Source organism: Bufo gargarizans, chromosome 2, assembly GCF_014858855.1.
Source record: "Bufo gargarizans isolate SCDJY-AF-19 chromosome 2, ASM1485885v1, whole genome shotgun sequence".
Taxonomy (NCBI): Eukaryota; Metazoa; Chordata; class Amphibia; order Anura; family Bufonidae; genus Bufo; species Bufo gargarizans.
In genome coordinates this window covers 541760737-541781647 of record NC_058081.1, presented here as the reverse complement: position 1 = coordinate 541781647, position 20911 = coordinate 541760737, and the positions used below count along the sequence as shown (strand labels likewise).

The 20911-nt window shown below is 42.4% G+C and overlaps 1 protein-coding gene across 1 annotated transcript in view; it reads right to left on the bottom strand.

The window, feature by feature from the left end:
• The window catches only part of PRKCG (protein kinase C gamma), a 635634-nt gene extending 615367 nt beyond the window's left edge, over positions 1-20267 (bottom strand). The window contains exon 1 of the mRNA XM_044278076.1: positions 19922-20267. Within this exon, the coding sequence (XP_044134011.1) occupies positions 19922-20091 (170 nt within the window). The 5' untranslated portion in view covers positions 20092-20267. The remainder of the gene's footprint in view (positions 1-19921) is intronic.
• Between the last annotated feature and the right edge of the window lie 644 nt (positions 20268-20911).

The window sequence follows — 20911 nt, the reverse complement described above, 5'->3', positions numbered from 1 at the left end:
AGCATAGGGGGGTAGGCCCTACTACTCATGAGACTCCCCACAAAAACTAGCCTACTTGAGCATAGGGGGTAGGCCATACTACTCATGAGACTCCCCACAAAAACTAGCCTACTTGAGCATAGGGGGGTAGGCCATACTACTCATGAGACTCCCCACAAAAACTAGCCTACTTGAGCATAGGGGGGTAGGCCCTACTACTCATGAGACTCCCTCCAATTGAGACTCCCCCCCATTGCTACGAATAATGATGCAAGCACAAATGTGTTTGCACTGCTTACTTCTGGGTACACTGGGAAGTTGTCTTCTGGGTTGCTCAGGTAGCACCAGCAGAGCCATTGCGCTTCCACTGCTACTCGGAACAACAGCACAAGCCAGTTGAGATGTCTGGCTCTACCAGTCAAGGGGGAGAGGGGAGTCTCTTGAGCAGCGGGGCCAATCACTCATAGCTCATAGACGCTAATTTTTTAACAAATTTGATTTGTACAACTCGATTTTCTCATCTTGGTATAACATTAATTTGCTGCCATGTAATGGTTTGTTTTAATTGCAGTATGCCACAGATTGCCCTATGTTAAAATGTTGTGCTAAGTGTCAGTTTGCTATCTTCATTCAGTTTCAGAGCCCCTGATGTTTAGTTTAAAACATACTCCTCATTTCAGACTTTTTCATATGTGGATGTGCCCGATGTGCACTGTAATTCATGCTGGATGTGAGGTGCGTGTGTCCAGGATGCTGCTTTCTTCACTTATTTCTCCTTCTACAGCGCATGAAGTATCTCTACTCCCTGCACGCATTAGGTTGGGACTGCTAAAGGAACTTTGTTATGTGAAAGCGTCAACAGCAACTGTTTCCAGTTTCCATACGATTTGCACAGAACTTTTTCACCTTGTGTTTTCTTCTGATATATATGACTCTCAAACACAATTTTATTTGGTGTTCAACAAAAGCCCTAATCTTAGACTTAAAGGGCATCTGTCAGCAGATTTGTACCTATGAAACTGTCTGACCTGATGCATGTGCTCTTGGCAGTTAAAGACATCTGTGTTGGTCCCATGTTCATATGTGCCCACATTGATGAGAAAAATGAAGTTTTAATACATGCAACTGAGCCTCTAGGGGCAACAGGAAGCTTTTCGCATTAAAGGGATTCTGCCACCTCTTTTTATCGCATAGAGATGCGAACATGCACGGCTAGATCACCGCTAGCATGTCCGTAATATACCCGTCCCATGTTTTGTTTTTTTGTGTAAAAAAATTATTTAAGAAATATGTAAATCAGCCTTGTAAGGATCCCAGCACCGCCTGTATCCACGAATCTCCTCCTTGCTCACAAAGTCAGATCGCCGTAATCTCGCGGTGCGCAAGCTCACGCATGCGCAGTTCCTTTCCTGAGGCTGATGCCAGCACAGGAAAGGAACACTATACCAGCACCGCACATGGGCGAGCTCGCGCATCGCGAGATTACGGCCATCTGACTTTGTGAGCAAGGAGGAGATTCCTGGATTCCGGTGCTGGGCTCCTTCGCAGGGGGGCATGGCTGGGCTCCAGAACGGTTAGTACAGCCCTTTTGGCTCCTTACCAGGCTGATTTACATATTTATAAAATCATTTTTTGCACTCAATAAAACCACACAGAGATATGGGACAGGTATATTGCGGACATGCTAGCGGTGATCTAGCCGTGCATGTCCGCGTCTCTTTAGGGTAAAAAGAGGTGACAGAATCCCTTAAAGCCCTCATATTATGTTAGCATTTAATTTGTAAAAGATCACTATTAAGACTCTGCTTTGTACACTGAGTGTAACAGTAGTCATTTTATTATCACTATGGGCAGGATTACAATGAAAGTTAACACTTCTATCATAGTAAGTGGAGACTGAGAACACAGGATTGCACCATTGGTATTATATGATGGAGGCACCTTAGGTCCTTATCTGACTTTGTACATAGAGCATGCTCACAACATTCTCCTAAAGTCAGTTTCTGATAGAAAAACATCTAAGAAAATAATATAAAAATATACAATCAGGTAATAAAAACTGATAAATTAGTATTTAAATACATATGTTAATTACTATTTGAAAAGTTGGTACATTCCCTTTAATAAATGAAATAAGCTAAAAATGTCTAAACTGTGTCTGGCCACTACGGCCCCAAATAGTAAGCTCATTATAGGGTTAAAGTGTACAGTAAACAGCAGCAGTGCTCTTTGGTACACTATCTTCTGAGAAAATATTGGCATTCATAATTTCCATGGGAGAAGCTTAGAATATCATCAGAGTGGAAATACAGAACAACTGTCATGGTTTATCTTCTGCTGCTCTGTTCTGCTGTCAAGCCTCCCCCTTGAGAAATCCTTCCACAACTTCTCTGCATGCTGTCATCAAATTAGTAAATACACATTATTAACTGGTTTGTACCCTTGTTTTATCTTCTGTCTCGTTTCCGTGATCTGAGGAGCTGCTCTTCTCTGTCATGTTACAATGCCTGTGAACTAAAAGCTCATTATCGTTCTAACAAGATATATCCTCTCAATAATCCCCATGTTGCCGGGATTGTCTGGCCAAAAATGTACATTTTGCAGAGGCGCGGAGGCAGTGGAGTAGCTAGAAATGACTGGGCCCCACAGCAAACTTTTGAACACACCCCCCCCCCCCCCCCCCCCAAGCAAGTTCTTCGCAAACCTTCACTCCTGTGGCTCGCCAGACGAGGCCCTACAGGCGCTCCATCTGTTTCCTACAGTGACACTGCATACAAAGTAATTTTATAATACAGTTGAGGGGCCCTGACAGTAAAATCACTTAGTCCTCCTCTGGTATGGGCCCCTTCTGAGTTGGGGCCCCAAAGCAGCCACTTCCCCTATAGCTACGCCACTGCAGGGAGGTACATAAAAATATGACTTTAGTCAATGACTTTATGAAGGTTCTAACAATCCAGCGATGCAGCTCATATCCTCGCTGTTTCCGTACCCTGCTGGACTAGAAGGGATGATGTGCTGTTTTTACTCACATGACGGCTGCAGTCAAGCACTGGCCTCAGCAGTGACATGTTCAATAATGGCAAGTGACTGCTGAGTGATTGCTGTGGTCATGTGAGTGGAAAGGGCACTTTGTCACATCCAACAGGGACCGGGAACAGCAGGGACAGGAGCAATGTTGCCGGATCAAAGGGACCTTCATAAGGTGATTTTTTATTTTATTTTTACACCTGAAGATGTCTTCTAGTAAGGCTGAGTTCACATCAGCATTCAGTCTTTCTGGAAAGGAGGGATTTGGTACATAACTGAGCCAAATGGAGCCTACAGGCCCCATAGACTATAATTAGGTCCTTTAGGTTTCCGCTCAGAAGAAGATTTTTGAAGCAGAGACAAAAGTTGTGCACGCAGGACTTTTGTCTCCACTTCCATCCAAGGATGGAATTATATTTCATACCCAAATCGGCTAAGCGTGCCTGCCACCTAGATAAGTGGGCCATGCCAGGAACACATTTACCAGACCATAATGCTGCCACCACCAGCTTGTGTTCTTCCAGCAATGGTTGCAGGGAGTTTGTTCTCTGATATTTCTCACCTGACACACCAACGTTGATCCATTTGATGAAGCAGAAAACGTGACTCAGAGAAGGCAATCCTTTGCAAATCAGCGGAGGACTAATTCAATACTGCCACAAAAATTGAAGCCTTTTCTGATGATGCAGAGGTGCAGTGACCATCCATCTGCGGCGGAGCTCCATATGCAGTAGGGTTTACTGAACCGTAGTTTTAGACACATATCTGGTTCATTTTGGAGGTGCGCTGCTCCACTATAGCATGTCGGTCCACCAGGGCCGGCGCCACCTGTAAGGTGACCTAGGCAGCCGCCTAGGGCGCGATGTAGCATGGGGCGCCGCCCCTGTGCGGTTTTACAAAAGCGTTGCCGCAAGTTTTTTTTTTAAAGTACGGCGGCGGGCCCTCCCCCGCACCGGGCGGCTGCCGCACTGCCGAGAGAGAGGGACTGACAGGAGGGAAGCGCCTCTAATGTAGCGTGGCTGAGCTCTGTTCGGTCCGCAAGACAGGAGGTTTTGTTTCTTGTACCCGACTGACAGGAAGTGCTCACTGTACCCGGCCCGACTGACAGGAAGAGAGTGACAAGGGAGGGGGGAAGAGAGTGACAAGGGAGAAAGGGGGGAGAAGAAAGTGACGAGGGAGGGTGGGGGGAGAAGGAGAAGAGAGTGACGAGGGAAGGAGGGGGGGAAGAGAGTGACAAGGGAGGGTGGGGGAGAAGAGAGTGACGAGGGAGTGTGGAGAAGAGAGTGACAAGGGAGGGAGGGGGGAGAAGAGAGTGATGGGGGGGGAGAAGAGAGTGACAAGGGAGGGGGGGAGAGAGTGACAAGGCAGGGGGGGAAGAGAGTGACAAGGGAGGGGGGAGAAGAGAGTGACAATGGAGGGGGAGAAGAGAGTGACAAGGGAGGGAGGGGAGGGGGAGAAGAAAGTGACAAGGGAGGGGGGAGAAGAGAGTGACGAGGGAGGGAGGGGGTTGAAGAGAGTGATGAGGGAGGGGGGGAATGAGAGTGACAAGGGAGGGGGGTAGAAGAGAGTGACAAGGGAGGGGGGTAGAAGAGAGTGACAAGGGAGGGGGGTAGAAGAGAGTGACAAGGGAGGGGGGAGAGAATGACAAGGGAGGGGAGGGGGAGAAGAGGGTGACAAGGGAGGGGGGGAGAAGAGGGTGACAAGGGAGGGGGGGAATGAGAGTGACAAGGGAGGGAGGGTAGAAGAGAGTGACAAGGGAGTCCCCAGAGCCAGACCAAGAGCCAGACTGCAGCCAGAGACCAGATCATCTTATTGTCCTGGTGGTAAGTAAACAATGCAATATGTGTATTATGTAATTGTTTAGTTATTAATACTACATTGGAAACTAATTTACCTCACATTAAGGCTCCATTCACACGTCTGCAACGTGTTTTGCGGATACACTGAGCCAGGGATCCGGAAAAAAAACGGAAAGCGACAATGTGTGTTCCGCATTTTGCGTATCGCACATTGCCGGCACTAATAGAATATGCCTGTTCTTGTCCGCAATTACGGACAAGAATAGGACATGTTCTACTGTTTTGCGGAACGGAATTGCGGACCCGGAAGTGTGGATCCGCAATTTCGTGTCCGAGCAGCACATCGTGCTGCCCTATAGGAATGAATGGGTCCGCAATTCTGTTCCGCAAAATGCAGAACGAAATTGCGAACGTGTGAATGGAGCCTAAAAGGAAACTATAGTCCCAGAACCAGTACAGTTTAATGTAGTGGTACTGGTGTCTATAGCCTGTTCCTGCAGAAAAAAGACTGTGCAGTACTGGTGGTAAAGCAGCACTATAGTGCCAGGAAAACAAACTCATTTTCCTGGCACTTTAAAGTTGTTAGGAGTGGGGCACCCTCGTGTCCCCCTCCCACTGGGCTGAAGGGGTAAAACCCCTTCAGCCACTTACCTTTCTCTAGCGCCGGCACTGGGATCTCTTCTCCCCGATCCTCCTCTCAGCTGCGAATGCGCATGCATTCAAAACTATGTTCTGCGTCTTCCCACTGTAATTTTCCCAGTGAGAATCGCGGAAGCACCTCTAGCGGCTGTCAGGGAGACAGCTACAAGATGCTTGATTAACCCTAAGGGAAACATAGCAGTTCTTTTAATTTAAATGCTGAGAAAGGGGTCAAACAACATATGTGATGTCATGATATGGGCAGATCATCTGATTAAGGGGGGGGGCAGCAATTTTTATCTTGCCTAGGGCGGCAAAAATCCTTGCACCGGCCCTGCAGTCCACCCTCACACACCTTTATAGCCAATGTTCACCTCTTACATCAATGGCACGTGGTGGTCCACAGTTTCCAGGTCACTTATTCACAATGGTGCCATTTGTCTTCTCACTATACACTTTTACCACAGCAGCACACGAACAGTTCACAAACAGTGCAGTATCAGAAATATTACTACCCTTGGCCCAAAATCCAATAATCATCCCTTTCTGCCACTTTAATAAATGGTTCCTTTTATCCATGACAGCATCAAGGGCTGCGTGTGTACAGAGCCTATCGTACCCCTTATATACAGTGCCTTGAAAAAGTATTTATACCCCTTGAACTTTCCCAAAAATGTTCACGTTACACCCACAAACTTAAATGTACTCTATTTATCGGGATTTCATGTATCTTTGTCTTTTCACTTCACACATACACTACGTGCAGAATTATTAGGCAAATGAGTATTTTGACCACATCATCCTCTTTATGCATGTTGTCTTACTCCAAGCTGTATAGGCTCGAAAGCCTACTACCAATTAAGCATATTAGGTGATGTGCATCTCTGTAATGAGAAGGGGTGTGGTCTAATGACATCAACACCCTATATCAGGTGTGCATAATTATTAGGCAACTTCCTTTCCTTTGGCAAAATGGGTCAAAAGAAGGACTTGACAGGCTCAGAAAAGTCAAAAATAGTGAGGTATCTTGCAGAGGGATGCAGCACTCTTAAAATTGCAAAGCTTCTGAAGCGTGATCATCGAACAATCAAGCGTTTCATTCAAAATAGTCAACAGGGTCGCAAGAAGCGTGTGGAAAAACCAAGGCGCAAAATAACTGCCCATGAACTGAGAAAAGTCAAGCGTGCAGCTGCCAAGATGCCACTTGCTACCAGTTTGGCCATATTTCAGAGCTGCAAAATCACTGGAGTGCCCAAAAGCACAAGGTGTGCAATACTCAGAGACATGGCCAAGGTAAGAAAGGCTGAAAGACGACCACCACTGAACAAGACACACAAGCTGAAACGTCAAGACTGGGCCAAGAAATATCTCAAGACTGATTTTTCTAAGGTTTTATGGACTGATGAAATGAGAGTGAGTCTTGATGGGCCAGATGGCTGGATTGGTAAAGGGCAGAGAGCTCCAGTCCGACTCAGACGCCAGCAAGGTGGAGGTGGAGTACTGGTTTGGGCTGGTATCATCAAAGATGAGCTTGTGGGGCCTTTTTGGGTTGAGGATGGAGTCAAGCTCAACTCCCAGTCCTACTGCTAGTTTCTGGAAGACACCTTCTTCAAGCAGTGGTACAGGAAGAAGTCTGCAAGGTAAGAAAAACATGATTTTCATGCAGGACAATGCTCCATCACACGCGTCAAAGTACTCCACAACGTGGCTGGCAAGAAAGGGTATAAAAGAAGAAAATCTAATGACATGGCCTCCTTGTTCACCTGATCTGAACCCCATTGAGAACCTGTGGTCCATCATCAAATGTGAGATTTACAAGGAGGGAAAACAGTACACCTCTCTGAACAGTGTCTGGGAGGCTGTGGTTGCTGCTGCACGCAATGTTGATGGTGAACAGATCAAAACACTGACAGAATCCATGGATGGCAGGCTTTTGAGTGTCCTTGCAAAGAAAGGTGGCTATATTGGTCACTGATTTGTTTTTGTTTTGTTTTTGAATGTCAGAAATGTATATTTGTGAATGTTGAGATGTTATATTGGTTTCACTGGTAAAAATAAATAATTGAAATGGGTATATATTTGTTTTTTGTTAAGTTGCCTAATAATTATGCACAGTAATAGTCACCTGCACACACAGATGTCCCCCTAAAATAGCTAAAACTAAAAACAAACTAAAAACTACTTCCAAAAATATTCAGCTTTGATATTAATGAGTTTTTTGGGTTCATTGAGAACATGGTTGTTGTTCAATAATAAAATTAATCCTCAAAAATACAACTTGCCTAATAATTCTGCACTCCCTGTACTTCCTACTATGTGTTGGTCTATCATATAAAATTCTAATAAAATACATTTGTGGGTATAACATGAAAAAAATTTGGAAATGAATACATGGTACGAATACATTTTCAAGGCACTGTATCCCCCTAAGCCTGCTTACGACACATGATTCCCTTCATGCGATACACAACATTGAAAGTAGGAACTGTTAATAATAGTGTGACTCGACTATGTGTATAGATAACACAGTATGTAGAGGTCTGCAGCCTCTGAATAGTGAGGGATTGAAACATAAAGTATATTAGAAAGTTGCATGAGTTAGTTGCATAGATGATTTAGTTATTTACATATAGTAAAATAATCCCCTTCGATATACGATACCTAAGTCATTTATGTATATTGATTCCTACTCTATCATAAAAGCCATAGCTTTCATGGCTGCATTGTTGAAGCATTACATGAAAAATCGCTTTGGAGATACAGGTCTAAAGCCTTGTCATAGGGCTAATTTGTAAATCACATTCACCACCCACATCAATGTCCACATCCTGACTGACACTATTCAGACTAGATAGTATATTGGAATTTGCATGGCTGGTGATGCATGAGTTACATCATCATTCACTAGACATTTACATTATAACTAAAATGATTTGTAACTAGATAATGATACATGATATTTTATGGTTTTTACAAATTTTTTTAATCAAATATCTGTTTTATTTATTTTTCGCTAAGAAAATATGGGTACAATTTGCAGTTATATAAGATAATGTAAAGTTACAAATTCTCTTTTACATATTTGCAAATATAAAAAAGAGCAGATAAGTATAACAATCTCTCGGCAAAGCATCTGTTTTTGGGCAATACATAGATAAGTGTGACAATCATTGTTCCGGCTGGTTTGACATGACTTACAACATCTCAAGTATTGCGTTTATCCTCATATGAAGACTAGCAGTCTTTGACGGGGGTATAACATCATAAACTTGAACATGAATAACTCACGGAGGGGTCTAGTAGGTTTTTACTTTTTGATTGTGTATTTTTATTCTATGTTCTGTACATGATTATGGGGGCGACCATCTTGCCTGAGCTGCTGTCTGAACATTATTAAAAGATTTACTTTACATCAGCCAATTGGACCCATTAATTACATCCCTGACATCAGAGGAAGAATGTGGAGCCAGATTCAGAAAGACTAAATTACAATCTCCATACTTCTGCCCAAAAAAGAAAGAACAGAAATTCGAACAACAAGGAGAAGAGACCCAGGAATGAAAGGTAGTTAACCTTTCTGACATTGAGTTGACTTTATTCCAACAGCAGGTTTTGCAGAAGGGTCTGTCCTTTTCCCCTACTGGTAAATTTTATTTATTTGAAGTGATTAAAGACCTTTAATTATTTTCTCAAAAACACATTTTTAAAAAACATTTCAGTAGGGAACAGGATATGACCCTGTTGGCATAACCTATAGAGCAACAAGCTGTACGTGATCTGGAATCATTATTGGATGAACAGTATGGACCAGATGAGAGTAGATATCCCATACATCTGCATTGGAAATCACAGCTTTTTCCCCCCTAAAACATAATGCCCTGTGGTAGACATGTTAGTTAAACACGACTTGGCAAATATAGTCCCCAACAATAGAGGCGACAATTTGACCAAATTACAAAGACAAGCTTTGCTGGAATTGAAAAATCGAAAGGAGGTGGTTATCAAACGTTGTGATCTGGCTGGTGCAGATGTACGAAAAGAAGGTATTTCGTCAACTTAACAATAGACAGCGTTATAAAAGACTGGAGAGGGACCCTACAGATCAATTCAAGAGGGAATTGGATGCAATATTACAAGAAGGATATGTCCAAAATATCAGTAGTTTGAAAATTATGGAGGGACTTACTTTTGACCATCCAGTGAAACTGACACTATATTTACTCCCAAAAGTCAATAAAAATTCCACCAATCCTCCTGGACGTCCGATTGTCTGAGGGATTGGTGGATTTTGTACCAACATTGGTAGATTTATTTTCTGCAAAAGACTGTGGAGACACTCCCATCATTTGTGAAGGATACAACAGACATGTTGAAACGTCTTAATGGCATCCACCTTGAGTAAGGGACATATTTAGTTACGTGTGATATCGAATCACTATACATGTCTATATGCCACGACCAGGGAGTACGAGCATCAAGGCTCTTTCTGTCCATGACAGATTATGATAATGACTTGATAGAACTTATTTTAGCTCTATTAGAATTTACGTTAACTCAGAATTATTTTCTTTATAAGGACCGCCTCTTCCTGCACCTCCAAGGGACTGCTATGGGGGCGTCATGTTCGCCCTCATATGCAAATTTGTTCATTGGGCTGTGGGAAATAGAGATTGTCCAAAGTATTCCAGGTTATGATGCCATGCTTATCTGGTCGAGGTATATAGACAATGTGTTTTTTATCTGGCAGGGTTTTGCACCACTCTTAGAAAATTTCCTAGAGAATCTCAATAGCAATAAATTTAATATCAAGTTGACTTGGAGGTTCAGTCAGATAGAGGTGGAGTTCCTTGATATTATAATTACGAGAAGACCTGATGGTGATATATCTACTAAGGGGTCTGGAGGTCTGACTGGGGGATCTGGAGGTCTGGAGGTCTGAATGGGGGTCTGGCGAGGTCTAATGGGGGGGTCTGGCATCAGACTGAGGGTCTGTAGAGGTCTAATAGGGGTCTGATTGGGGGTCTGGTGGTTTAATGGGGGTCTGATTGAGGGTCTGGAGGTCTAATTGGGGTCAGATATGCGGTCTGGAGGTCTAATGGGGGTCAGATATGCGGTCTGGAGTTCTATTGGGGGTCAGATATGGGAGTATGGAGGTCTAGTGGGAGTCTGGTCTGAGGTGTAATGGGGCTCTGGAGGTCTGGTCTGAGGTCTGATATGGGAGTCTGGAGGTCTGGTCTGAGGTCTGATATGGGAGTCTGGAGGTCTGATATGGGGGTCTGGAGGTCTAATGGGGGTCTTATCTGAGGTCTGATATTGGGTCGGGGTCTGACATAGTGGTCAAAAGGAGGTCTAGTTTGAGATGGGGGGGGCTCATTTAGTGTTTTATATGGGGGTCTGATCTGAAAGGAAGGGGGTATCTGTGTGGTACTAGTATTTTGAAGGGACTGTTTCTTCAGGATATTATTGGGGGGCACAACGGACACAGTATTGGGGGTGGGAGGATGGGGTGTTGAGAAGGTGGGAGGATGATGGAAAAGTAGGAAAGTAAGATGTCTGTTTGTTAAACTCTGTAGAGATGAGGCATGGCTGAAAGAGGTCACCATGGCGGTCTGGTCTGACAAGAGAAGAAGAGGAAAGAGAATATCTACATCAGAGGAGACATCACTGGATGTAAGAGGTACATATGTGGGTCTGTATTACCCTGTATGTTCTGTAGCACTGTATGTAATGTTTTCCAAGCTTGTCTTTAAAGGGGTTGTCTGCTTTTTTTTCTGTACTAGCGCTGATATCTCTGCTGGTTTTACCTGCTCATCACTGTAAATGCTGCGGTGAGCAGGTGAACAAAACAGAGAAAGCAGCTCTCATTATTTAATAAAGATTGTCATATTTTTGTATATTTTGAGTCCCATAGCCTTTTTGATATGTGTAGACGTGTTCTTTTCTATAGGTTTTTGATGCTGTTTGATTGGACGGTGAGGTTTTCGTAGGTTATTTATGTGGACCATAGGAACCTGTAGTCTGGATATAACTTATTGCCTTCTATGGGAGAGTGTTCTAGGCATCCTCTTTGACCTGTGAAGAGGTTGTTTTGTAGGGAGGTTTAGCTACTGCCAATGGTGGATACTGTGTAATCTATATATATAGGTGTTACCTTTCATTATAATGAGGTTCAGTGGTCAAATGGGATCTTCAGCTCTAAAAAAGTGAGAGCATCTGATCTAAATGGTAACATTGATGTTACTACATCAAATAATATACAGTAGTGTGCTGAATGTAGATATGGTGCAAGTAAAGGTAAATAAAGTAAATGTGAACAATGCTCCAGAACCAGAAAGATTACACCCAAGAGTTCTCAAACAGGACCTGTTACCTCTCCTGACATGCTTGTTGTAGCAAGTATTTGCATCCCCATGTAATAATGGAGCAACTATTCTTATGGCTTTATGGTTTGACATTCCTTTATTATTCTTAATTACCAGCAGTTTGCAGTGAAGGTCCAGATGGGTTTTACAAGTTATGGGTGTGTCCCTGCACAGTCAGCACCGATTGTATAGTGTCACACTCCCAACTGGTAACACCCAGATGGACCTACAGACCTTTATTGCATATTGGTAGCAATTCATTCATAAACTTCTAGAAAGAATCATAGAGAAATGACACAACATAGAGTGATAAGAATAGATGTCCAGAAGAAATGTGGAAAACAATATCCATCACTGCAACGTAAATCCTGAAGAGAGGTATTTATTCATTCAGATAAATCATACAGCATGGTGGTCCAGAGGCACACATCCCCCATGCTGGATGTTTCATCCAATAAAGAAGTCTGTTCAGGATTCCAATTTCAGTGCTTGATATTGTTTCCACATTTCTTCAAGCCTCTGAAGTGCACTCACGGAATTTCCTGTGCACTCAAGGAATATATATCTAAGGAGTCTAGACTATGTCTTTTCTTTAAGAATAGATGTCCAGAATTGTTACATGGGAAATGGCACCTGTACGTACACCTCGTCATTACGCGCACCATCCGGCTGTCCATGTGCCTATACTGATATCTACAGCAGCCCCTGCTGATCACGTGGTGATGTCATCATCACAGTCGCCGCAGGTCCTTTGGCTGGTTTTCTTCAATCACTGCCATTTTAGGAAAAATTGATTCATTTCCATGAAGCGTAAGGAAATTCGTCTTCATGATGGATCAAGTCTACTTCAGGTACTTTGATTTGCTCAACATTAATTATAATATATGAGGCAATGAAGTTATACGTGGGTTGCTAGAATTATTCAGGATTCCCAACTGATTAGTGCAGCACAAAACACAAGTTACCTGTTTCTAACCAGGAAGAAAAATGTGCAGAACTCCTAAACCTAGTCCAGAGGGTTAGATACTCTAACCTTTGGCATTCAGCCAGTGATCTCCTCAGGCGGAGAATGGATAATCTCACTGACAATCTCACCGTCTGTCCTCTCTGGCAATTTGTTCCAGCATAGAATGTCAGGATTTGGCTGGACGAAAACCGTTGCATGCTGTGGTTTTTGTCTGGCCAATTCCTGGCATCTTTGCTGGACCCCATTATAGTTAATAGTGTCTGGCAAACAGGCGGTAACATCCATCATTGCCAGGTCTGGAGAATTCCGGAAAGTTGTTCTATGCCGGAACAGCCTGCTGGAGAGGACAGACAGAGATTTGAAACTAGTGTAAATTGGTTTCCTGTAACCTACAACTGATAGAAAGCTCATATGTAAGGAAGAAGGCCTTGTCCTGATCAGAAGCAGAAAATAGAATACCTCGTTCAAGCTTCACTTCAAGAGAGCAAGAGAAGGTAATTAGTAAACATTGGAAAGTTCTCATCTTTGATGATGTTTTAAAGCATTATTGGGGTCGATTATTCCCACTATTCTACATAAAATTTAGACTAGAACCTTCAGAAATCACAGGTGCATATCCATGAAGCAAACATGAATTTAAAAAAGAAAATGGCTGCACACATTATACATACAAACAATAGAGCTAAGAAATGGGGATCATTCTAAATAAAATTGGTACAATACCGACTATAAATGAGTTAATGGAAGCTCTTATTGCACATATTTGATCAAAAGTGTGTCGGGCCCATCTACCAGGCGTCAAGGTGGCTTCCGCATCTGCGGTAGATGGACCTGACACACGTTTTATCAAATATGTGTATTTGCTATGGAATCCACAGCCGAAATTTAAGGCTAGGTCTTGGATTTCTGCTGCAGTTGGTTTTAGCCAACTCAACACTGTGAGTGCGGATGCGGTGCGATTTTCACGCACGGTTGCTAGGAGACGATCGGCATGGGGGACCCAATCATTATTATTTTCCCTTATAACATGGTTATAATGGAAAATAATAGCATTTTTAATACAGAATGCTTAGTAAAATAGGGCTTGAGGGGTTAAAAAATAATAATAATAATTTACCTCACCTTAATCCACTTGTTCGCGCAGCTTCTCTTCTTTTTTTCTTCTTTGAGGAAAAGGACCTGTGGCGACATCACTGCGCTCATCACATGGCCTGTCACATGATCCATCACCATGGTGATAGATCATGTGATGGACCATGTGATGAGAGCAGTGATATCATCAAAGGTCCTTTACCCAGGTCCTGAAGAACGAATAAAGAAGAAAGAAGAGAAGCCGGGCTGCGCGAACAAGTGGATTAAGGTAAGTACGTTTTTTTTAACCCCTCCAGCCTATTTTACTAAGCATTCTGTATTAAGAATGCTATTATTTTCCCTTATAACCATGTTATAAGGGAAAATAATTACATCTACACAACCTTGAACCCAAACCTGAACTTCAGTGAAGAAGTCCGGGTCTGGGTACCACATTCAGTTTTTTATCAAGCGCGTCCAAAACGCATTGCACCCGGGATGCATCCTGAGCCAAAACATGACACCATGAAAGCGGCCTTAATCTGCATGTGGTCACCTCCGCTACTTCGACCCTGAAACTGCCGAAAGAACAGGCGTTTGTTTGTTTTTCAACATTTTTAAATTTGTGCCAAATGAACCCAATCAATTGAACACCTTTTTTAAGCACTTTTTTACACAGATTTCAGTGTGCAGCCCTCTTCTTTTAATATATTTATGAAATGACTTTGCAAATGACTTAAAAATTAAAACTTTTATGTTTGTAAAAATAATAAATGATGTAGTTACTGCACAAGACCATAGTATAATATTACCAATGGGGTTAGAAACGATTGGCCCCAGCAGCAAAGGTAATGTAAATGAATGGAAGGTTATATATCTTGTATGACTTCATTAAATGTTATCACTACATATTAAATAGAATAAACGTTGATAAAATTGGCATGAAAAGAAATTTCTGCGGAAATGGGTTGATAATAAACCAAGTGGCAGAACGCAATGCCAGGCAGCTGCTGCTAAGACTAATGACATGACAGGACGCATTAATGCACTTGGATAAAACACAGTTCTGTCTTCATACTAGACATTAAGTTGACAAAGATGTAAAATCATTTCTATGGAAAATGGAAAGATACCGCTGGACACCCCATCCGTTCACGCCTTGTGTAACTGAGAATACATTTCATGTTTCCGTAACAAGAGCCCATTCTGAGGAGATACATTCATCGCCGCCTGGGATTAGTCTCACTACATTACCAAATCTTTGAACTTTAACAAGGGAATAGAAAAATGTCTTTCCCGTAATTGTAATCTCTGATAAGCCACATTCCTATGCTTCATTACCTTCACTAACAGAAGGCAAGAGATGATATAAAACTCCCTGTATATCACCATGAGCAGCAAGGCTTCACTGATGATACACGCTGAATATGGTTATCATTATCAGGGCAGAGAGACAAGCAAATATATAAGCAGACAGGGGGGACCAGACTGAATAGGATAGAGGTGAATGGATGGATGGATAGATAGATAGATAGATAGATATAGACACTTTGTGAGACTGTCTGATCTCCTCCCAGACTTCACCTCTATGGAGGAGGAAGAGAGACTCTCCATACGGAGAACACAGCGGCCATAGCAGCCGTATATGTCAGTGCCTGCCTGCCCCCATCCCTAATGGGGATGGATAGATAGATAGATAGATAGATAGATAGATAGATAGGAGATAGATAGATAGATAGATAGATGAGTAGATAACTACATTGTGGCAGGAGCTGCTCTTACGCAGTCCTAAGTGCCATGCAGTGCTGTTTTCCCATCAGAAACAGCAGATACCTGGTTGGAACCTGACAGACCCCATTATACAGTAAGTCAATAGGATCCACAGTTGTGTGGCGGATCCCTCATAGTTTTGTTATTAATATGTGAACACAGCTTTATGCTGGTAGACTATGAAGTCAGGATACAGGAATATTGCTGTTGTCAGTAATATAGGCTGTAAATCTGAATAAGTAATATTTTACTTTTTCTTTATGAAATTAATCTACTGTATATAAAATATTGAGTAATTCATAAGATGCAAAGTATTGTTTAATGGTGGTTTCACACATAGCGCCTTTTTTTTTAGACAAATACCACCTTTTTCAGTGTTTTTAAAACTTAAAATGAAAAAAAAAATAAAATAGCTAGATATTTGTTTAAACGGGTTTTCTGGGTGCTGCATATGACCTATCCTCACGATAGGATATCAATATCTGATTGGTGGGGCTTTGAACCTAGCCCCCCAAGCAATCAGCTGTTCAAAGAGGCCATGGCACTCCTGTGAGCGCTGCAGCCTCTCCACAACATACCAAGCACAGCACCACACATTGTAAAGCAGCTATGCTGGGCTTAGCCCGCCCAGACCCCTTCGCTTGAACTGGATTAGATGGTGACCAATGAATTTGAGGGCCAGGGTCTCTTCAAACAGCTGATTGGAGGGGGTGCCAGGCGTCGGACTCCTACCAATCAAATATTGATGACCTATCCTGAGGATAGTTTGTCAATAATTTACTCCCAGGTTCCCTCTTTAAGCCAAATTACAATTATACTCACTATGAACAATTTGAGTTTTTTGTGTCAGTGGCTTTTTGTCAAAATGCAGGATGTGGTGTTATGGTGTTTTTTCATGAGCTTTCCCATAGTGTTCTTTAAAGAGCTTAAAAAATTAAAAAAAATATTTGAATTTAATTTTTTTTAAAAATGAACAAAAAGTGCATACAAAATGCATTATATTCATATCATTTTTACAAGACAAAAGATCACTCCTGCTTGTGAAGGAAGTGAGTGTGATAAAAACATTATAGTAGACAATTGCTCACAGTCATTTGGATCAGGTATGGTATGTTGCCAGACTACAAACATGCAGATGTTAAAGGGAACCTGTCAAAAGCAGTCCTATGAGTAGGGAATATTATAGAGCAGACGGAGATTAAAAGGGTTTTCAAGGTTTTCTGTATAGATGGCCTATCCTCAAGGATAGGTCATAAATATCTGATCGATAGGATTCTGAGGATAGGTTATCAATATAGAAGACACAGAAAATTACTTCAATATATAGCTTTATAAGGAAAGACTCAGAATAAACTGTAGCAGCAGGCAGTTCTGTCATTGATCGATAGCTATCTCTTATATAGGGAAGTCCGTCAATCACTCAGTAGGACTCCTAAGCATAGAAAGAGAAGAAGGATTCAGAGGCGGACTATCCATAGATCCTACAGGGAGTTTTCCCAGAGGGCCGATGCCCATTGGACTATCCTCTCCCTCCTCACTGCTGCTGGCCGGGTACATATGTACTACTGGGGGAACTATAGGGGGTCATTATCAAAGGTAGTCCGGACAGCATGCTGAAGGTGGGGCTGGCTTGGTGTTGTTGCCCACATCTCTCCTCCTAACCCCCCTGTTCCATATCTATACTAGAGACAATTGGAGGAGGATAAGGACAGAATGTGGCAGCTGTTAAAGGCCACCAGAGAGGGACATCTTCTGGGGAGGTATTTTGTGCTACATTGTGGCATTTGGTTCTGTGAGGTGGTATTCTATGTTGTAGCATGGTATTACTGACTCTGACAACTTGTATTGGACCCATCTACTTGTGCTGTCCTACCTTCTGTCAATTTGGACCCATCTACAACATTGGGGCCACTTTTAGTTTTTTTCCAGGATTTCAATGCAGGTTATACTGTATTGTTTCTATATGTATATCATTCTGCTCATTTCCTCCTGCTGTATAGCATGTTGCCTGCACATCAGACACATGTTCAGCATGACAGGGGATCCCCCTCTGCATCATCAAGTAATAGCTAAAGGTTAATAAAAGTATTGATCACAGCTACAACCGACACCCAGGTAAACATAGCATTGCATAACACGCACACAGCCAAGCCTTAATTAATATTTCTAAGCCGTTCATTATATCGGAAATGCCACCCTCCATTTGCCTGGCATTATAATAGATGTGAATTGTGTATCCACAATGGAACACCATCAAGCGATATGCCTGAGCATTCACAGATCCAGTTTGGAGTTCCAACCTTGAAGAAATCAATAATGGAAAATGCCTTGATTTATAAGGCTGCCTAGTTATGTCAGGCGGACATTTCATGGGCAGCAAACCTACTTTATTGGATTTGTGGAGGATCAGAGGAAGAAATGTCAAACTTAATTCAGACGCTCAATAATGACAATCAATTGCATTTCTCCATTGTCTTGGATTTTGGTTTATTTGAAGAGCTACAGATGTTACGTGGACCTCTGGGTGCGTAGCCCACATTTGGTTTACAGATGTAGCAGAACTGAGTTTTCATTCTTGATTCTTTGCATTTACCACTTGCAGTCCTATGTAAAACCGTAGTGATATCACAGAGCAGCTGCGTGTAAAACATCTCATCCAACATATCTGACAAATTAGGCTCCGCAACAATTGATAAACTGCTTCGTTACCTCTATATAAAGAATTAATCAGCGGTATTCTGTTAATTCCTTAAGGGATTACAGCAACAAGATCTAAACTGGTCTTGTTGTTGGCTGATAAAATTTCCAATTTAATTTCAGATTTTCATTGACTTAACAACCGTAAAAAAGCAATTGGCAGCCCGTAAAGGCGTTTTAATTGTCATGTTAATGCAGATGGCAACCTGTTTGAGCCCAATCTAGTCCAGTAGGTCCTGGCATGAATGCAGAGCTATAGATGGGAGCTGAGGGCGCTGTGAATACCATTTTATCAGCAGCATATGGTTGCTAAGCACTTCATGCAGTAGGTTTAGTTCTTGTTTATATCATAAGGTGATGGTTATGCTGCAGTGTGAAAGGGATTTGCCTGTGGAATTCCTATACACAGCTTATAGGATTCTCCATGAGGAGCATCATGCCTCCACACCTGGTATGTGAAACATAACAACACATCGTATTAATCCAACATATTAATATTGTCGACAAATCTCCTGGATTATAATGATGAATTGTCCACAGCAACCACTATTCCCCAGTACATTACGATTCGCAACTCATCCAGTTGCCAAATTCATTCCCTGGTTGACACCAAACTTAATGGCTGAGGTTCAACAGGTTTCATTGTGAATCTTTTTGTCTTTGGCCTCGCAGTTTTCACAGGTAAAAACATCTTAAAGGCAACCTGTTACTAGGCTTGGGGCTACTAAAATACGACATATCATTATATACCTGGGGGTTCCGCTTTCTAACCATGTCCAAGTCATAACCAGCCATTTCAGAAAAATTTTGTAAAATAATTCATCTGCTACCGGAGAGGAGTCCAGGAGATGAGTCCAGTGGCCTCATTGCTGAGATAATGCTGAGGGCAATATACCTTGCCTTAATATACCATGCTGGTGGTTTACTGTCCCCAAACCTAGCTACGGGCTCTCTTTAAACACAGTGCAGCCAAACAGGAGCGTTACAAAACCGTACCAATCTTTGGCTGCCCGTCAGCCACACATTGGCCAAGAATCAGCAGCTATGTGTGGACTCACCCTACACAATAACAATCAACCAGATCTCAAACAATAGCAAATACATTTTCCTGATGATGAAAAGTATTTGAACTGATTGATCAGTATTGGTACCCTAGACACAATGGTTACTGGTGTAACTATCCATCAGACATGAGTCACTGCTACATATATGGCCATATTATGTGATTTCTATACAGCACAACACTCCATAAGCAGAATTGTCAAACGGTATGTGTCACTTAGACAATAGACTAATATGATTCTGACTATGTTGCTCAAAACTCCCTAAGTATATGATTAGTTTGCATGACGTGTTTCATTGCTGAGTGACTTTTATCAGCCACGAGTGACAGCCTTCCCTTCGGAGAGTAAAGCACCTGAACTGAACATCTGCTCTGAATATAATGAATTACAAGCCTCATCTGTCTAAAACAGAACACAGCATGACGTGAGAGAAGAGTACGAGAAGGGTAAGGGAACAGTAGATGAGGGATGATGGGAGTCTTGCATTTCAGTACAATGGATGCTGCAGGACATGCAAACCCAAAAAGTTCCATATAGATAACTTACCATATGAAATCGGTACAGTGGCTGCAGAAGGTTGGCTGCTTGAAGAACCTGGCGGTGAACTTGTGACTCTTGACCTCGTGCACTAGTTTCTGTCTGAGAGCTCCCTTCCTACAAAACAGTGGTTTTACAAAAGGCTGCTCCACGTCGGTGCCAGTGCACACCTGAGCCATCTTGTCCAGGTCTTTATTGCTGCCACTATCTGTGAGATTTCCAGATTCACCCAATGCCAGAGGACACAGCGAAGAAATAAAACCTGAACACCTGGCAGAGAGAAAACCAGAAGCAGCTCTTTAATAGGTGCCTGTGGGAATGAAGGATGGCAGAGGAGAGAGCTGCAGTGAACCTCTCTCTGAAGATACTTGCTGTAACTGTAGGGCAGCCGTCACCGCACACACTGGAATAATGTATGTGTGCGAGTGTGGAGAGAGACACTGGATGATGCTATCTTCAGGAGCCTAGCAGATAGAGAGGGCAGTTCTTCAACATATCCTTCAAAAGGAAGGGCTTTTCTCTGTCTACTAGGAGCAAACCAGGGGAGTTTCTTAAAGGAAAACCTTAATAGAATTGGTTGGCTATGTAATAAATAGCAGCAACTATCATATAGTCATAAACATACTGATTTCATCTATGGTTCTTATCATAACCGTAGTGTCTGATGCCATCTACTGAAATCTTTTATATCATTTAGAAAATGTTTAGCAGGTTGTTGAATGATGAAGACGCAGCAGAGATGAATTTGTGGCTTAACTGTTCAGCATCAACATACAAGCACTGAGGCTCTGTTATCAATGAGGTTTTTGGCAGTTTGACAAGAATAATGCAGTCTGCAGAGCTATTCTCCCCTTTAAATAATCTGGAACCTCTCGTTTAAAAATAGATGTCATGACACCAGTCTGAACAGAGCCTATAATATGAGGCAATTTACAGTACTATATATGTATATAGATGGGGTTTTCAATACCTCAACCACGTTTAGCGGAAATCAAAGCA